This window comes from Tubulanus polymorphus, chromosome 7 (genome assembly GCF_964204645.1).
Source record: "Tubulanus polymorphus chromosome 7, tnTubPoly1.2, whole genome shotgun sequence".
In the NCBI taxonomy this organism is placed as follows: domain Eukaryota; kingdom Metazoa; phylum Nemertea; class Palaeonemertea; order Tubulaniformes; family Tubulanidae; genus Tubulanus; species Tubulanus polymorphus.
Genome location: NC_134031.1, coordinates 16,214,632 through 16,233,618, shown reverse-complemented (window position 1 = coordinate 16,233,618; position 18,987 = coordinate 16,214,632). Strand labels below are relative to the sequence as shown.

The following is an 18,987-nucleotide window of genomic DNA, read 5'->3' as shown; positions in this document are numbered from 1 at the left end:
CGAAATAGAGATGTAAACTACACACTACAGCTATTGATTATGCCTGAACAATTTCAAAGGCCGTTATCAAAACTTTCGAAACCTTCGGTATATACGGTATCATTATCTTTGTCGCACATATAAATTGTCGTTATTAACTCACTCCGGCTTTGCATTCGTTCCGGGGTTTGGGTAATGACGGTAAACGTGCCGACGATACAATTTTCGCGTGTTATATTCTGAATCCCATGTAAAAGTAAAAGAGTTCATTCAAGATATTCAGAAAAATCTTAAAATCTGCAATCGTTATTTTCAACTTATTCTGAAGCTCAATACAAAATTAGATGCAATGCATAATCGCAGAGCTGATTTTCAAAAATAATCAATCACCCAACTTGTGTTGTAGAATTGACCAGGTCGCCCGATCCCTTGGGCAAGGAGATCCAGCAGTGGCCACTTTTCGAATAGGGACCGATGACAATGTCCATGGTAGTTTATGTCCATCTGATCCTAGTTTACTCTAGTTGTAACTTCAAATCAGTGAAAACGTTTGATGACGCCTCATTTTAGAATTTTGCTTTTGGACAAAAAGTATGTTGCTGAATTTAATGCTACTGGAACATTCATCACCATATTTGGTTTCCACAATAATATCGGCTTCCTAGCTGGATAATATGCAGAAATAAACATTTTTGGGAGAATGAACGAAAGTGCAATAGCGCCTATGTTTCCCTATAAAAATTAATATAAGCCGGATAAGATAAATTCAATTCAATTTATAAACCCATCGGTTTCGTGCGCTTAATAGTACTACTGGTAACACGTCACCTTCGATTACGACGAATTTTCTGTATGTAAACGAGAATTTAGACTCGATTGTGTTGAATTTCTGCTTGAAAAACGGATAGAAAGGAAAGATGGTGTTGATGACGATGATTGCACGGCTGGCTGACGGTTTACCGTTAGCTGCATCGATGCAAGAAGATGAAGGAGTAAGTGTCAAGTATATCTGATGTAGTCTGTCTTTAAATCGTTTACTTGTTACTACAGCTAGAACTGTTAGGCTCGAGCAGTTGTTCCTCTAACAGTAGGTGACTGTACCAACGTCTGGTATTCAGACCGACTACAGAACTGCTGGCTACTTATTGAGATGGTTTTTAACGTTTAATGGTTTAGTTAATGACCAGACTCAGACTGTCCGGATTCAGCCAGTGGTTGCGCAGTGATCTCAGTTGCTCTACAATCCTAGTGTAACCAACTGTGGTACACCAGACACTAAGGTTCTTGGTAAATGTCTGGTTGCAATTTAAATTGGACTGTCGACCTATGAATTCACCTTGTTGGTGCCTGATGTTATGCCTTCCATTGCCGTTGTTGTTCCCAAAGTTGTAGGGCCACTTAGGTGTCACTTTTGGTTATGTACCTAACCCAAACCCAACCTAGTCAGTAACCTGTCTGTGGTTTAGTTTCACGATCGGATATTTTCACAAACCACAGTCAGGAATGGGAAGGTCATTTTTGTATGAAATCTTCGTCAGCCAATTTGACTGACGAGTAATTTGCCTGGCATTTCATTGTCTCTTAAGATATCCGTCTAATTTTTGCTGTAATCGACGCACAACAGATTCGTAGTTTGTCTGATACCTATAACACCTCACCTGACGATCTTAATCCATGTGCAAATCGGCCATAAAGTGAGAGTAAATTTCCGTCCAGTCAACAGCTGCCATTTTGAAAATTACTGGAGGTGCTGGCACCTGTGGACTGAGGCCAGGACAACAGCACAAACTCACGAAGCGAAACGACGAAATTGAAAAAATTAAGAAATCAACACTTATTCCCATTTTTCTTTTACCAAAATTTATTACTTCATTATTTATCTTGGAAAACACGAAGATTTGAAATGTTAGTTGGAAAACCATCAAAAATAAAAATTGTCGTTTCGTCTTGGAAGTTTTATAAAAATCCTTGTAGGTCCCCTTGTCTTATCATGTCACATGTGTAATACAGAGAAATGGCGGCTAATGGCGAAATTTGCTGAGAAATTAATTTCTCAAAATAATGTTGATTAATCACTCGAAACATACATAAAATTGGATTATTTCGAAAGGTACCTGTGTTAGTTTGTGAATTAAGCCATTAATTATGGACTGAAGTGAATAGAAAGTATATTTTTGAAGTGTTACTTTTTTCAACCGAGTTTTGGCCCTTGTCATCCCTAACGTTGGTATAAGCCCATCCGATTATAAAAAGCTTACCACCAACGATTAGGTAACTAACTAAACCCAACCATAATCTTTAATAACACATACTAGTGCCACATAGTGGAAAGGGTGGTGACTTAAACTGCAGTTAGACCTAACGTCGTGATTTCAGACTTATGTTACAACAGGTGGTTTAGGCGTACAAGTTTTGCGCAGTAATGCATACACACGCTCCAGGACTTGGTGAATCTATGGACTGCAGTTTTAGTCAATAGGGGCCTAACCGGATTGTCTGGGACTGTAGGTCTACTTGTTTCAAATTCGGATATTTCACAAACAGTGTAGGCCTATATGAACCATCACAGTTGAATCAGACTGTTAAAGCTATAACAGTAATACCAATGATTAAGTCACTAAGTAGGCCTACACCTGACCACCTGAACTATTTTGTATTTTCAGACCGGTCGCAGTTTAATGGAATATCAAAACCAAGCGAAGCAACTATTTAAAAAGATAAACAACCAGTCTCCACAGAGATGTACGTTACAATCGGGCACATATTTATTCCAGTAAGTATCATTCTTACGTAGCGCAAATAAGCGATTTAGGTGTCCCTTTGTCAGTAACCTGTCTGTGGTTTAGTTTCACGATCGGATATTTTCACCGGTTGGTATAAGCCCATGCGATTATAAAAGCTTACCACCAATATCATTAGGTACTAACCAGGTGTCCCTTATGGTAATGTCCCAAGCCTAGCCAAAGCTAGTCAGTAACCTGTCTGTGGATTTTAGTTTCACAATCGGATATTTGAGATAACGCATGAGCTTATCCGATAATAAAAACTGGCCTCCAACGTCACGATTAGGTAATTAGTACGGAAGCCCCTAGGTGACATACGAGATAATGTTTTCACAGTTTCGACTTATTATGTCAAATTTCGACTTATTATCTTGAAATTTGACATAATAAGTCGAATTTCGAGTAAATTATGTCGAATTTTGTGTTATTTTCATGTAGACTTATTATCTCGAAATTCGACATAATAACTGGAATTTCTACATAAAAATAAGTCAAATTTCATGTTCGACATAATAAGTCAGAATTGTGAAAAGATTATCTTGTATGTCACCAAGGGGCTTCTGCAAATTAACTAGCCATAACCCTCATCTGAAATAACACTAGCACAACATAGCAGAAAGGCAGAGGAGTAGCAAACAAATAATTATTGGTCCGACATGCTAGGCCAGCGGTCGCGAGCACCGAAGGTGCAAAGCCCTTAAGGGGGGTTTGGGGGTCCTTTTTGAAATTTCAAGGGGTTCTTGGGGCATCTGAGGCCCATTTTCCAGCATGCATTGACTAATGACAAAATAAGACTAGACTGCTGCCACACGCGGTCGATCGTTTGTTGTTTATGTCTGGAGTCAATGAAAAGGATGGCTCTGACAATATCCAAATCATAGATACATAAAGTGAGATCAGTTAGATTCGAATCCCTAGAAAACAACAACCTTCCCCTTGCTCACGAGCATTCCATTGCCAGATGCGATAAATGATGAAATGCCGCGATCAGGCAATGCGAAAATGATTTCTTGCCCCGATGCAGTTCACGGGACTGTGACTTCGAGAAAAATCGAAACCTAAACTAAACCCCCCTCCAAATTTTTTAATGCAAATTTGAACGAATCAGAAGTACCACTTTGGTAATTATTGGTCCGTCATATGTCGGACCAACCGCACCGGTAGCTGCGCCGCTGAAAGGTGGCTGTCTTAACCTAATGAGTAACATTAACTCCCAAAAACTATTTCTGTTCTACTCAATTTCAGTTATCTGATCGAAAGAGGCGTCGTGTTCTTGGTTTTGTGCGAACAAAGTTTTTCCAAACGTCTCGCGTTTTCATACTTAGAAGATTTACAGAATGAGTTCACTCAACAGTACGGTCAGAGGGTAGATACAGTATCGAGACCTTACAGTTTCATAGAGTTCGGTAAATAGTTTCATCCGTATTTACTCGTGCATTAAAACACTGCATAAGTCGGAAAATCAGACCGGTTGTAAGGAATTTCCAGGTCGGGAATTTTCCAGTTCAATCATCAAAATCTCTCTTTAAAACGGATTTTTTAAATCGGATACTCGGTCTAAGCCAGACAAAATATTTGATACCCAAAAGTTAAAAAGTCGGCCAGGGCTCGGTGACACAAAAATGTAAAACTCAAATTTTTAGTGTAATTGCTATTGGTTACTTCATGTTTTCAATGAGGACAACAATTCAAACTATCATGTAGTTGGCTGGTTAGTTTTCCCCCCGGAAGGTTATCCTATGTAGAAAGCTAAGTCAAATGGTTTCTTCATTAAATGTCCCTAAATCTGACTTACCAGTACTCCAGAATGTTCCTAAGTCGGACACATTCTGTCGGTCCCAATTTTCCTGACTTACGCAACAAGTTTTAGTGTACATTTTAGTTAGTTTTCTCCACGGAAGGATAGGCCTATCCTATGTAGAGAGCTAAATTCCACAGATATGTTACCAGGTCAATATTGATTTAACTTGTCATTTTCTCTTTTAAGACACATACATTCAGAAAGCAAAGAAATCGTATTTAGATTCTCGAGCTCGACGGAATTTGAGCGCTTTAAACACTGAACTGCAAGACGTGCAGAGAATTATGGTACAAAACTTAGACGATGTGCTTCAGAGGGGGGAAAACCTTTCAGGTACGTATGTTTTACTAGCTTACAATAAACATTTACTACAACAACCCTTTCTTTATGGCATATACATGTATCGCTCTTCATAAAAAAGACCCACAATAAATTCTGTTACATGGTGCCTTAGATAGATTGCTTCTACCTGTCTTCAGAGATTTATTTTTTAAAATTTCAAATTGGTTTATTGGTGGAAGCTTTCTTTCTGAAATGTCCGTGTAACAAATTATTCAACTATAACCCGGGGGCTAGCTCATTATCAATTGAGTAAGCCCCCGGGTCAAAGGTTTTAGCAGTTCGTTAAACTGGCCTCAAGTGTTAGTTGATACTTGCGTATATTGGTAATTCTAACCCTATTGATATTGAAGCAGTTCCCGATTTTTAGTTGTCATCCTCAGTCCGATGTAACCCTGTTGATAGTGAAGGCAAGTCTTTCGCAAATTCACGGATTTTCATCTCATTTCAGTTTTGGACGATAAAGCGAGTTCGTTGTCAACGCTATCGCAGAAATATCGCCAGGACGCGAAATATCTAAACCTGCGCTCGATGTACGCGAAAGTCGGCGCCGCCGCCGTCATCATCGTGATATTCTTCCTGTATATACGATTCTGGTGGTTTTAAGTCCACTTTCCGGAACGACTACGATCGCTACGATAATTCAGTTTTTGTTTCCGACGGAAACGATTGATCAGCGATATCACCATCGGAGATTGTCGTTTGAGAATAAGTACGCGACGAGTATGGCGGTATCGCGGATACTCTGTTGCCGGTCATTTATTGATTCCTCTCGATCGGTCTCGATCACTGAAAAGCCTTGCAATTGCGTACCCAAAAAGTGTGCGGAGATAGACAATTCAGCAGTAAAATTTTATTTCCGAACGGCAATGCTTGCATTTACAATATGAACGTTAACATGATAAAAACTTGAAACTTGATAATTTCGTGAAACTTACATGTCATGTAATGATAATATCATACATTAAGTTGATTTTTGGTTGTATTTTTCGATCCAGTTCGGCCATGTTTATTCAATTGTCTCTAATTTAGAAGTTAGTGAATGAGCGCGAAGAAACTGTTGTTATCGAAAATATTTTTGTGATTATTGAATTCATGCTGGGTGTGAAGGCTGTGGACTTAAGATGGCTAGTTTGTAAATTAGTTTTTGTTTTTGACGCGACGTTTATCCGAACCGGGATTTGACCGAGAATATGTTATGAAAATCTTAAGAATTGACTCGACGATTATAGATTTTATTACAGATTTTGTTATCTTCTATTGCTGGTGATTGGATATTTTCTTGTGCTGTTGTGTGGTTTTTTTTTTCGATAAAAAAAGATGACGAAAATAAGTGCAATTAAAAAGGAGGTTCATTAATTTATATTTAAGTTAAATAGTGAATATTGTGCGATACAATTTCTATGTAATGCAAAAGATAATTGAATTATATTAACTAGTGATATGTATTGAATATGACTCAAAAGATGTTGAAATAACTGCAAGTCAAGTCTGCAGAATTCGCTTCAGTTAGTTTTTACTCAATGTTTTGTCACCTCGAATTCCTTGCTTATGGTGGCTCGGTTTTATCTGCTATAGATGTGTACATATGAATATGATATTATGTATAAATCAAAATAAATTTTACAGAAATGAACTGCGAGTTCTTGTTGTTGATTTAGTTACAGCAAGGTATTTTTGGAGGCGTATTAGCCATTATGGCGTTGCATTTGACATAGCGCGTGGATGGATGAAAGGAATTTTACAGCATTTCCCTATCTTACATTACTAATTATACAAGATATACAAAAGATATTTCATGATTCAAACCTCTTTTGTATATAAACTAAATTATATACAAAAGAGGTTTGAATCATGTAGTAAGGCAGTAAGAAGTTAAAGAGTTCATTCAGAAAAGGGTATTACTCAAGAAATTTGAGGTACTCTATAGTGCAAGGTTCATTCTCTGGATCAGCGCCTTGGATGTCTATCCTTAGAGTGATTATGGATGTAAGTCTATCCAGTGTGGTATGGATGTAAGGGGCGTTCTTTACATAAGCATTATTTTACTTCTCCAAGACCCTGCCCTTTTATTACAACATGAATATCACCCTAGTCCATGAGTCCATGATGACACTTATATAAAACAGTACCCTTGTATTCTATTAATTTTGTATGCTTAATCGTGTTGTAATTCGAGGGAAAATAAAGTTGATATATTATAGTATATTACCTCGACAAACTGATCACTCAAAAGTTCTATCATATGCGCAACTGTAACGGCGTTTATTCCAGAAGAGTCGGGATATATCGAAGTCTCGTCCGCAGAACTGCTGGAAAATGTTCAGTTACCGGTATTTCTAATCAATTTCTTATGATATTTAGGTCGCCTATTACGAGTAAGCTTCAAAGGGACGTTCGGTCGACAGCTTCCGCAATAACCGACACATCTAATAGTTATGTTACTGCGTCGCGTTGATATATCTTTGAAAGTTATAGTAGCGTTGATTCCTTCAGCCACCCAGTCAACCTGAAAAAAAATATTATCAAATTTACTTGTGCTCCCATGAAGCAGAGGTACATTAAAACACTATACTTGGTTCTATTTGTCGCTTACAGATTTATGTACATGCAATCTCGTCGTTGATAAGCTTATGCGAATAACGCCCTCAGTGCTGCTGCATGATCCAGCTTCGCCGTAATTTGCAGGTTTCCAATTGGCTGGACGAACGGCTGATCGATTTGTGGTGGTGTCCGCGAACGTGAAATCGTCCGTTGCAAGCTCATACGTCTAAGATATCATGTTAAAATGTTAGGAATTTTTTTACACAAACGACATTCATAATTTTATGAAATTTAGGCCTTCCGGAATCCAGCAAAAATCATCAAATTGAAAAAAAATAGTCCTCCGCATTTTCATCACAATATTTCAATTGAACAAATAAATTTGTTTTATATGTCCGTGTTGATTTTCAATCTTGTAAAAATTATATTCATCTCAATTTTCAATCTTCAGATTTGCATAACAGTTAATTATCTCCCATCATTTGAATAACATTCATTTTCACTCCTTTTAAATTTATCTGTTGTCCTTCCGAGGCATTATGTGGAAAATTGGAATAATGTTATTAATAAAATATTGTGATATCTACAACATCTTACTCGTTTTCGCATCGCACCGGATTTTTTTATATATATACTCACGTCTAGGTTGATGCGGATTCTCCTGAAATAAGTCACCGAATACAAATCGTACGTTGATATATTTTGCGAATAATGTGGTTCCGATATCATCGCGTAGTTTTCGCCTTTGTCTCTTCCCCAGTTAAGATTCAAATATGCTTTAGGACCTTCTTGCGACGACATGTTATAACAATAAACAAAGACGCCAACATCGAATATACTGTTCAAATAAAGCCGATAATTGCCATCCGCATTGATACCATTTGCGACGATATGTTCGCAACGATTTGGAAACAGGCGAATATCTGAAATACGGATTCGTTCAGTAATAAATTCCTTTCGTCGACATGCGAGGGCTAAGGGATAACACATGGATACTTTTTTTAGGAATTGGATTCGATTTAGATTTTTTTGCTCGGAATGTAACATTTCGTGTTGTAGAGGCGGATCCAGCCTACCGCTACAACCGCTACTATAGCTTGAGCGGTACTCAGGATTGTAGAAGTTCCCTTCTATTTTTCAAGCTCTGGTAAAAGTTATTGAAATTGTCAATTTGAAAAATCGAAAATAATAAACTGTTCATGTTTCTTTAACGAACATTCTTCCGTCAAAATGCCATATTCTGTGGATGCATATAGAAGGATAGATTTGATGGCCCGAATGTGCGCAGATTGCATCTCGCCGGAGCGCTAGAATTCAGAATTTTCCATTTCCGTAGCTGAGCGTGCGGTACTCAGAAACCTATCCGCCCCTGGTTGTATAAGTTACCATAAATATTTCATCGCAGATACAAATATCATTTGTCATCCGTGAAAATATCGGCGATATGGATATTCAAGTGTGCCATACGATACATGTATACCTACCATATTTTCTACAATACTTAACATCATCCGCACACTGAAAAAAAACCGACTTAACATCAGATCTACATTCTACAATTTTATGTTTGACGCTCAGGGGCCTGGCGCATATTATTTTGACCCCAGTTTCCTAGGTTTAATAATGTATACCTCGGAAACAAGGGTGAACCATATTTTTGCACCAGGCCCCTGTGGTTTCACGATATATTCGATTGTAATTCAATCAGCATATGATAGAAAAATAAAGCGAAAGAGCAATATTTAGGTTGAAAAAGTTTGTAGCCAGAAAAAAGAATATGTGATATTGTATACCCGATTATTGAGATATTCATAGACAAATAAACGTTATTGTAACGGTGTTTGTGTATTTATTGATAATAATGAATATTTCATTTCTTAAGGACTTTGTAGTCGGTAGAACAAACTAAACGTCATTTTTCAAGCTAGCTACATGTAGTTTCATTCGAAATAGAAAGACGATTCTTGGCCAGTTTATCGCGTATTACGATAGAAAAGTGGAATAGCCACCACAATTTGAATATGAAAAAAATTATTAATGTAAATGTCAAATTCCGTAGCAAAATTTAATCAGGATCGAAATCAAAAGATAGCAAGAAAATCGAAGAATAGTCTAGGCCATTTATTATTTAGAAAGTAGGCCTAATACGTTGCACATGACAGTCATCCCAGGACAGGGTAACTGAGTGAAAAAGGTGTCTTAAAAATATGATTTGTATATCTCTTACGTGCGTGAGATTATACTACTTACTTTATATTGAAAGACAGTTCCATCTGCTGTATCTAAATCCGCTGCTTCATACGGCAAATGAAAACTCAACTGACACAAAGTATCATTGAAATTAAACGATGAACAATCTTTGTCATTCATACATCTTTTGGCGCATTCCATCTGCGTGATTTTCTCATATTCGGCCAAATATGGACCGCGTATCGCAGAATTTGATAAACCTCCGAAATTTTGGTGCACCTTGGAGATTTTTGAAGATCGTATCGATGAAAATAGCAAACTTATTAAGAAAACTCGCGGCAAAATTCGGACACTCATTTTGGTTTCTTGCACGGAGACCGCGATGTGCACGCCTCGTCCGTTACTTTCAAATTACCGAGTGTATATTTTTCGATAATTTCCCAACAACTATCAACATTGCAAATGGTATGGATAACCAATATTTATCCGAATTGAGGCCAAGGGGACCAATGACTCGAATTAAATGTTGATGCAATGATAATACGAACTGTGTATTTATTTCAAAGAAAAGTCATACATCGATCAGCGGAAGTATTCGGTAGGTCATAGTTTGGTTTACCCCAAATGTTGATGCTAATATGATAATGATAATAATACTCAAGTTATGTTGAATATAAATCCATACGGCATAATAAAACAATAAGCAAAAAGCCTATTTCTGTGATCGGTTACAATAGATATGTCGCTGTACATCACGGTCTACCAGTCGTTAGCTCGAAAACACATGAATTGGTAGCGAACTGTCTTCAAACTGTTTACAACTGAACAAATGATTTCGTAGCCTTGATGACTCAGCATTAATCAGCAGTTCGGTTCTTTCTGATCAATCTTGGTTTAAGATCAATTATTCCATTATAGGCAAGTTTCAAAGGGCCGTTCGGTCGACAGCTTCCGCAATACCCAACGCATCTAATAGTTATGTTATTGCGCGATGCTGGTATATCTTTGAAAGTAATGTTAGCGTTGATTCCTTCAGCCACCCAGTCAACCTGAAACAAGAAAAATAACTGATGATAAAAAGTTATTTTGGATTTGAATATATCGATGATAGAAGTGAATTGACCGGCTACCAGTCTAGCCCCGATGTATTGATGACGTAGTACACATCCTTTCAAAAATAATAATCAAAATGTATCCATTATAAGGTTTTAAGTTTTGATACGCTTATATTGATGACGTACTGCACATCGACTCACACAGAACCCCTCAATGTATATAAACATTATTGTAACGGTTTTTACTGCATAAAAAACCTGATAAAATATCTGTTGATTCGACCCTTCGCTATGAATTTTCTGTATGGATTCGATTCATCCCACACCGATAATAATGAGACACTTACAGATTTATCTACACGCCAAACTGTCCCATACACAGATATACGAATAACACCCTCAGTGCTGCTGCATGATCCAGCTTCCCCGTAATTTACTGGTTTCCAATTGGCTGGACGAACTGGTAACCGATTTGACGTATTTGCGAATGTGAAATCGTCTGTTACAACTTCGAGTGTCTGTAGAAGAAAGTACACGACATATGCGTGGGTACATTACAAAAAGTTACACTTCGCTGAAAGAAATAACACTTCCATGAAAATCATTTACATGTTAGCGGCGTGCTCAAGTAGCAGAGTCTGTCTTTTTCCCTTATACATATTTGATCATGTTCGTTTCTCTATATATATAATATAATATTCGTTTTCTTTTACGAAATACTTTCAAATATCTATATCGTCCAGTTATTTACCTGAAACTGAAATATACTTCTTTCATTTCAGTCCGTTTCCACGTGTTTTTCGCAAATACTAATTTTGTGCGTTAGTTGAAAGCGCTTCGAATTCGCCGTAAAAATTTTCATTAAACCACGAAAGAAAATTAATTGTGCATGTACTTACGTCTAGATCGATACGACATTTTCTGAAATAGGTTTCAGAATACAGATCGTACGCCGATGTATTTGCGGAATAATGCGGTTTCGATATTATCGCGTAGTTTTGCCCTTCGTTTTCACGATAAAAGGATATGTATTCTTTGGGTCCCTCTTCCGATGACATATTATGACAATAAATGGTGACGCCTCTTCTATAGATGCAATTTAGAAAAAGTTGATAATTTCCATCGACCTTGATACCGTTAGCGACCAAATGTTTGCAACGATTTGGAAACAGGCGGATATCTGAAAAAGAATATGGACTGCCAGTAATGATGCGCAACAAACCTCGATCACGATGATTTTCTAAATAAATCCATCATATGCATTTTCTATTTGACAAAAACTGTCAAATTACGTTTAAAAAATCATTTTCAACGGAAATAGTACCAGACTATTGAAGCTACAACAGATCTAGACATATCTATAAAATCGTTAAGCCAAATTGGGGTCGCTGGCACCCCCGTTTGAATTTCGGTGTTCTAACAAGTCTTAAACGCCTGGAGCGATAAATTCAAATCTGAATCAGCAGCGCGAGAAATAAAAAGTCAACCGGTACCAATCTAAATTCCATACACAATTGTTACGGCAGCTAAAATGCACTAAATTACGGCACTTGTTACTTGTTACGGCAGCTAAAATATTGCACTAAATTTTCATCACTTACCATATCGCATGCAGTGCTTGTTACCATTGCACTGAAAAATATACCATCACATATTTATTCTTATCGACAAGCGTTACTGATATATTCTGGGACAATGTAGATTCTGATTATCTCATGCAGATACGAAAAAATTTCATTGAATTTTCATATCATTCAAATTATTTCTAATTGATTTATCTTATCTTTATTGATACTCTAGCCGTTTCGAGTTTTGTAGCTTATCACTCGAAAAAGAGGTCCATATTCTTATCACGTCCTTTAACAAATCCATGCTCCATTCGGCCATAGATTGTTTTCATAAGTAAGGTCAGCCGTGGCAATGAAGCCATGGATTGTTTTCATAAATAAGGTCAGCCGTGGCAATGAAACACATTTTTCTTAGCAGTTATCAATACTAATGTAATAATGAACTATCGGTTCATCTATTTATCCAAAACGTGGTAAAATATGCGCTTCATTTTAAACGTCCGAAAATTGTTGATCAAACCAGAAAATACCCCCCCCCCTCGGCCCCCCTGCAGAACGCAAAACAATCTAATACTTGATTGTTTTAAAGTTACATATTCAACAGGACACAGTCCCACAGTTCTGAGTTTAGATCTAACTCTAAAGTTAACACAATGAAAATAAACTGATTTTAACTCAAAATTAACTCTAACTCAGAACTGTGGAACTGGGTCCAGTTTGTGTGTGATTTTCGCCAGTGTTATGCCCTTAGGTGTCCCATTTTCCCCCATTACATGTGCCGAATTTAACCACTGTTGTGATCTAAGAGGATCATAGCGTGACAAATTTTCTCGCCACCGTCAAGCGTAATAATATGATGTACTTACTGTGTATTGAAAAACAGTTCCATCTGCTGCATCTAAATCCGCTGCTTCACACGGTAAATGAAAACTCAACTGACACAAAGTATCATTAAAGTTAAATGATGTACAATCTTTGTTATTCATACATCTTTTTGCGCATTCCATCTGCGTGATTTTCCCGTATTCGGCCAAATACGGACCGCGTATCGCAGAATTTGGTAAGGCTCCAAAATTCTGACTTTTCTTAGAATCTTTCTTACATCGAATCGTCGAAACGAGCAAACTGACCAAGAAAACTCGCAAAAGATGGAAATTCATTTTTTTATCTAGTGGAACGTCATGCACCAAGGTTTCCCGCTAATGTAATGAATGTTTTTCGAGATTTTGTCAACATTTATTAGAAACAAAAATATTGTAGAACATTAGTGATAACCAATATTTGCAGAGAACTTTTACACCCATGCTCTCATTGGTTATTGGTGTGGTGGCGTCATAACTTCGTAGTTCGTCGTAATAACAAATATGGAACAAATATAACAATTTTGGTAGTTTTTTTCAACATGGTTCGAACGATGTCCCTTGTAGTTTACCAGTTAATAAGTCATTAATCCATGCTCCCGTGCATTTACCTATTTATACATCGCATGATAAGATAACGCGCACGACAAAATAGAAAACGAGAAAATCTTCCATCAAGACATCTTTCCTTTGCAATATTACCGACTTGACCTTTCAGACTTTCAAATCGAGCTTCTCCGTATCTGTAAAGGCTGGCTTATGTCGACAAGCGACGCGACGCCTACCTACTCCTACCGACGCAACTGAGAGCAACCGTGATCGCAGCCCAGCTTATGTCGACTGCGCTTCGATTAAAAAAAACTGCCAACTACTGGGATATGAGATCCGACCAGTTGCTTCCCTGCTTATATCGGTTACGATTACTAGCAACTGCACCGGCTCAGATGGTCACCTGATAAGCATTTCAAAAATAAATTCAAGTTACTTTGAATTATTGGGAAATATATTTCCAGCTGAAAGGTTATTTCTATAAGATATTTATCTTTCTGGTTCGTTTTTGAGTACAATGTGCTAGTGACATCATATAGAGCCGCTCACACCATAGATTCTACGAATTTCGTTGCTAGATATTCGTTCCAGTCATCTGCCGTGCTGGACGTATCGGCCCGATTACGATTACGATTACGATTTATTTACACTCCAACCATTTCCATGGTATATGGAGGAAAATTATTACACATGTATATACAAATATTTACAAAACAACACTGAAGTGATTAAAATTTAGAGAATGAAAACGTAACGAAATATATATATACATCAACTATTTACAATACTATATATACTATTATATACATCAACTATTTACAATACTATATATACTATTGGAGGGATCTATATACATCTAAGCCGGTCTTAATGAATTTAGCTAAGTTGACCGTTGGGTTTTTCAGAATATCAAGGGTATTTAAGGTATTCAAATTCAAAAAGTTTTTGCGTTGTTCGTTAAGTAAGGTACAGTCAAACAGAAAATGGGATTCGTCACCTAAAGTATTACAAGTGGGGCATATTCTATCGGCTCTGTCTAAATGAAGGTTTGAAAATTTGTTCACAGGTAAAATATAGGACCCGACCCTGAATTCAAATAAACTAGTTCCTAAGTCATCACCAAGTTCTATTATATACTTCTCTAACCTAATATCATTTTTATATTGCCTAAAGTTAGTGTATATCGGATTAGTATTTATGGCAGATACAGTTTCTTGAAGGTGCTGGTCACGGAGTATCTGTTTTATTCGTTTTGAAAAAGATTTACTGTTAGTCGTGAATTGCTGCGTCCAAATGCAGGACAAACCACAGTCATCAAACGTTTTCTTTATATATGATAACCAAGGGCTCTTAAATTTATCCCTTAAAAATAAATTGAAAGATATTTTATAGAGTATTGAATTAAGTTTGGTTTGCTTTCCAGATACTGTTTTAACCCAAAAGTTAATCATCCTGCGTCTAACATCTAAATTCAAGGGGTAACGTCCTAGCTCTGATAAAACTTGTAAGTTGCGAGAATATTTCGTCACTTTCATTAAGATTTTACAGAAGAAGCAATGAATATTTTCTAATAAATCAAGATTTTCGTATCCCCAGATCTCACACCCATACATGGCTATTGGAGCAACACACGTATCAAATAATTTAAACATAACATCTATGGGAAATTTCAAACGTCTGCCTTTTTGAACGATCGAAAACATAGCTCTCATAGCTTTATCGTAAAGATACTTTTTGCCTTAGCAAAGTTACCATTCCAATTGAATTTTACTCCGAGATAAACATAATCTTCAACTACCTCTAACTCTTGATCACCAAACATAAATTTCGAAATCGTTTTTATCCGGGATTTACTTCGCGCAAATACTAGTACTTTAGTTTTCTCTGAGTTAACAGTGAGACCATTAGCCGCGCAATATTCAAATAAGGTATCTAAGTGTAGCTGAAGAGATTTCGCATCCTCAGCAAGAATAACTGTATCATCTGCGTATAGTATTATGAATAAATTCAGTAAAGTATCAATATCCTGATCACGATTCAAATTTAGTTTTTCTATAAATGACAAAGTCGGTTTTCCACGATCCCCACTCCGCGCGGTTGCGCCACCGCGCGGGATTTACGCGAAGCAGCAAACACAAACATGGCCACTCTCTCAATTTTCAATGATAGAAATCGTGTGTGCATTTCAATTATTTCGGCTGTTAGGGTTTTAAGGCACAATATAAGTTGATGATGTGATATGGCGATGTTAATTAATGATAATTCCGCAGCGAAGCTAGTCACGAACGGTGCCGATTGAGTGTACAGCTGCCAAAAACACTGAAATGTGCATAGTTGCGTAACTATTTGCAGTGAATTGCAGCCGAAACACGAAGCCTTAACGGCCGTTTAAAAAAAATCATACCAATCGCAATTGTAAAATAGAAATGAGATAGAACCTAAGTTAAAATTCTGGCCATTTCTAAAATGTTATTACTAATTTTTAATCAGTGCCGAACGTTTAGTTTTCCAACAATAATGAGGGGTGTGGTAGGAAGTCATGCAATTCAAGTCATCATTTATTACACGTTACTTCCGTGTTGTTGAAAATCTCGCGAGTCCTGGACCAAACCCCATTGAACAATGTGATCTTTCACCCAGTCCTGGCAGTGTGGCTGTCTCCACAGTGTATCTACGTTCCTCTACGATCCTGTGTAACCACTGTGGTACATCAGACACTAAGGTTCTTGGTGAATGTGATCTGTGTCCTGGCCACAAATGCACACAGATCACACTACACTACCCATTACACACTCCAGTACCCACAGCTTTCATATATCCATCCAAATATTTAGAGTGTCTTTCTTCCTGGGTTCGGTTTGCGTTTGAAACTACTTGAAATTGAATGTTTGTGACATCAAACTAATGATGCTAACGGTACTATGTATATTCGGTCTCTAATTGGCTGGAATTCCTGTGCTCAGTTCCAGCCTTTAAGGAGATTCTCGGTTACGGACGAGTTTCAAAGGAGCGTTCGGGCGGCACATTCCGCAATTGCCGATGCACTTAACATCGATGATTTGGCGGCGGTCCGATAGGTTATTTAAGCATCGTTACCTTCAGCCACCCAGGCATTCCTGAAGGTTTAAACAATAATCCCTCGTGTTTTGTTAACAAGAAAAAATTTGAAATGAAAATACATATCAACAGTGCCGTTGCATCATTTTGCTTACGGTGACCTCGGATGCCATCAGTGTTAAATATGCCCTTGAAGCATGCATTTGTTTTGTCCATAGATTTTGATAGATGAAATTAATTTGTATAGGAAAATATGATCCCTGAACGTAATCATTGCTAAGATACCGAGGTAAACCTCAATTTATCATCTTGTTTACATGAACTGTTGTCAAACGCAGGTCTACAAGAACCTAACCGCCAGTACTTTTAAACTGATGGTAGTCGTTTTGACGTCTCTGCAAATGCAAAATCGTCAGTAACACTCAGCCAGGTCTGGGGAAAAACAAAGAATGCAGTGTTATACATTGGTTTATCGTATATGGTTCTTATGGTTGGTTCAACTTCAAGTTGGTATATGGTACTCATAAACTATGCACCTTAAAGTAATAGGTGTATGCACTGGATGCAGACTTCACGACAATCGAATTTTGTAAAAGAGACCAATTTTAGGATTTTTAGTCGATTTGGTTTATTGAATAATTCAAGAGTTCGGGGAGGTAAAAATCAGCTGGAATATTCATGTACTCATATAAAGGAGATAAAAACACTAATTCATATTACATAGGTAATCTCGTCCGTTTTTACGGCGTGCTTCACAATATGCTCGAAAAAGTCGAAAGTCCGCTTTTTCGTGCCCTTTGTATCAATAATTTAATATTAGCTTCCGTTTGTGGAGTGTTCGTACTCACAATATCGTCATATTGAAATTTGTTAAGTACCTTTGGAAGCTAAAGGAGTCAACTCCTACCATTTTTGCGTATGGAGAGATAGGGCGTTTTCCACTTGAAATTATTATAAAAATTAGATTAATGAAGTTCTGGGCTAAACTGCGTAATAGCAATAAATTATCATCTAAAATATCGCATGTTATACTAAAGTCTGCAGAATGTGGTTCCTTGTTAGTTTTCATCCAAAACACGCTTATAACAAACGGCCTTGGACATTTTTGGTACGACCAAACCCCGCATAACCCCGATTATGTAGCGCAAAGTCTGTCACTACGATTAAAGGACCAATTCATTCAATATTGGAGGGATCAGTGTAGCATTTCTAGTATTGCTGATTTATATAAGATATTCAAAACGGAATGGGGATTTGAAACTTATCTTACTCAATTGTCAGACGATTTAAGGATAAGCCTTTGTAGATTTTAAAACAACTGTCGTGTATAGATACTTTCAAAAGAAAACTTAAATTGTATCTAATGAATTTGTAATTAATCTGTCTGTATCTGTCATCTATTACCAGATTGTAAGAGTGAATGAAAGATAGTGTGATTGACCGCCTGAGTGACTACGTGTGTGGGTGCATGTTGGGTGAAGGTGTACGACTGCATGTGTGTATGAGTTGAGTGAATCGGTGTATGCTAGGGGATTAGAGATTTTATAAGCGTTCATTGGCTTCATCTAATCTCCTCCACATTATATTAAAACATTTCATATTTGTATATCTCTTTATGACATGTTGTAATTTTATTGTGGAAATAAATTTATTATTATTATTATTTCGATGTTCGAACCACCGCTTCCCTATTGAAACTGGGAGGTATAACCGTGTCCCACGTGTGCACAGACTTTGCACAACGTGTAATATGCGAGTTGTCTATGACGAATTTCATTTCATATCTGTTTGTCCGTTTTTTGCCAATTTCCGTCGAGACCTTTTTAGCTTGTACTTTGTAGATAACCCACAATAACATAAATTTGTAGATTTATTTAGATCATCAGATGTAAAACTCCGAAAGCTTGCCTTATTTATACGAAGAGGTCTCAAATATTTTGAATAACATTGCTTTGTCATTTTTTGTCACACATTAACTGTGAAGTGTAATCTTGGAGAGATATTAGCCTTGGCTATTGCCTATCCAAAATACAACATAATTTTGCTTCTGATATTGTCCTGATATTGTATTGACATTCATTTTTTAATGTCTTTTGGCTCTAAGCAAATGTACTTTCGTGTGCAATAGAATATATTCTATTCTATGCAGTAGATATCGCCGTCGCACTGAAAAAACGTATACACGGATGTAAAATATGTATTCTATACCTAAAATTTATACGACAGGTGGATATTTCGATTGCCGAATGCTGCAATATTGTT

The 18,987-nt window shown here is 37.1% G+C and overlaps 2 protein-coding genes across 2 annotated transcripts; one reads left to right on the top strand and one right to left on the bottom strand.

Annotated features, from left to right (window-relative positions):
* The first annotated feature begins 790 nt into the window (after positions 1-790).
* On the top strand, positions 791-6,530 carry LOC141908273 (vesicle-trafficking protein SEC22b-like). Its single transcript, XM_074798241.1, has 5 exons — positions 791-971; positions 2,643-2,752; positions 4,008-4,168; positions 4,750-4,896; positions 5,354-6,530. The coding sequence occupies exons 1-5, from the start codon at positions 897-899 to the stop codon at positions 5,506-5,508; spliced, it is 648 nt and encodes a 215-aa protein (XP_074654342.1). The 5' UTR covers positions 791-896; the 3' UTR covers positions 5,509-6,530.
* Positions 6,531-10,446: 3,916 nt separating this feature from the next.
* Positions 10,447-13,419, bottom strand: LOC141909205 (A disintegrin and metalloproteinase with thrombospondin motifs 9-like). Its single transcript, XM_074799590.1, has 5 exons — positions 13,126-13,419; positions 12,293-12,323; positions 11,591-11,871; positions 11,039-11,209; positions 10,447-10,685 (listed from the first exon to the last, which is right to left on the bottom strand). The coding sequence occupies exons 1-5, from the start codon at positions 13,417-13,419 to the stop codon at positions 10,494-10,496; spliced, it is 969 nt and encodes a 322-aa protein (XP_074655691.1). The 3' UTR covers positions 10,447-10,493.
* Positions 13,420-18,987: the final 5,568 nt, after the last annotated feature.

Excerpts from the sequence above, each read along its gene's own strand:
- LOC141908273 (XM_074798241.1), top strand. The coding sequence starts at position 897 with ATGGTGTTGATGACGATGATTGCACGGCTGGCTGACGGTTTACCGTTA. Across the intron at positions 972-2,642 it reads CGATGCAAGAAGATGAAGGA|ACCGGTCGCAGTTTAATGGA; the intron begins GTAAGTGTCAAG and ends TTGTATTTTCAG. Across the intron at positions 4,897-5,353 it reads GAGGGGGGAAAACCTTTCAG|TTTTGGACGATAAAGCGAGT; the intron begins GTACGTATGTTT and ends ATCTCATTTCAG.
- LOC141909205 (XM_074799590.1), bottom strand. The coding sequence starts at position 13,419 with ATGAATTTCCATCTTTTGCGAGTTTTCTTGGTCAGTTTGCTCGTTTCG. Across the intron at positions 12,324-13,125 it reads GAACTGTTTTTCAATACACA|TGCAATGGTAACAAGCACTG; the intron begins GTAAGTACATCA and ends TATATTTTTCAG. Across the intron at positions 11,872-12,292 it reads CAAGCACTGCATGCGATATG|ATATCCGCCTGTTTCCAAAT; the intron begins GTAAGTGATGAA and ends ATTCTTTTTCAG.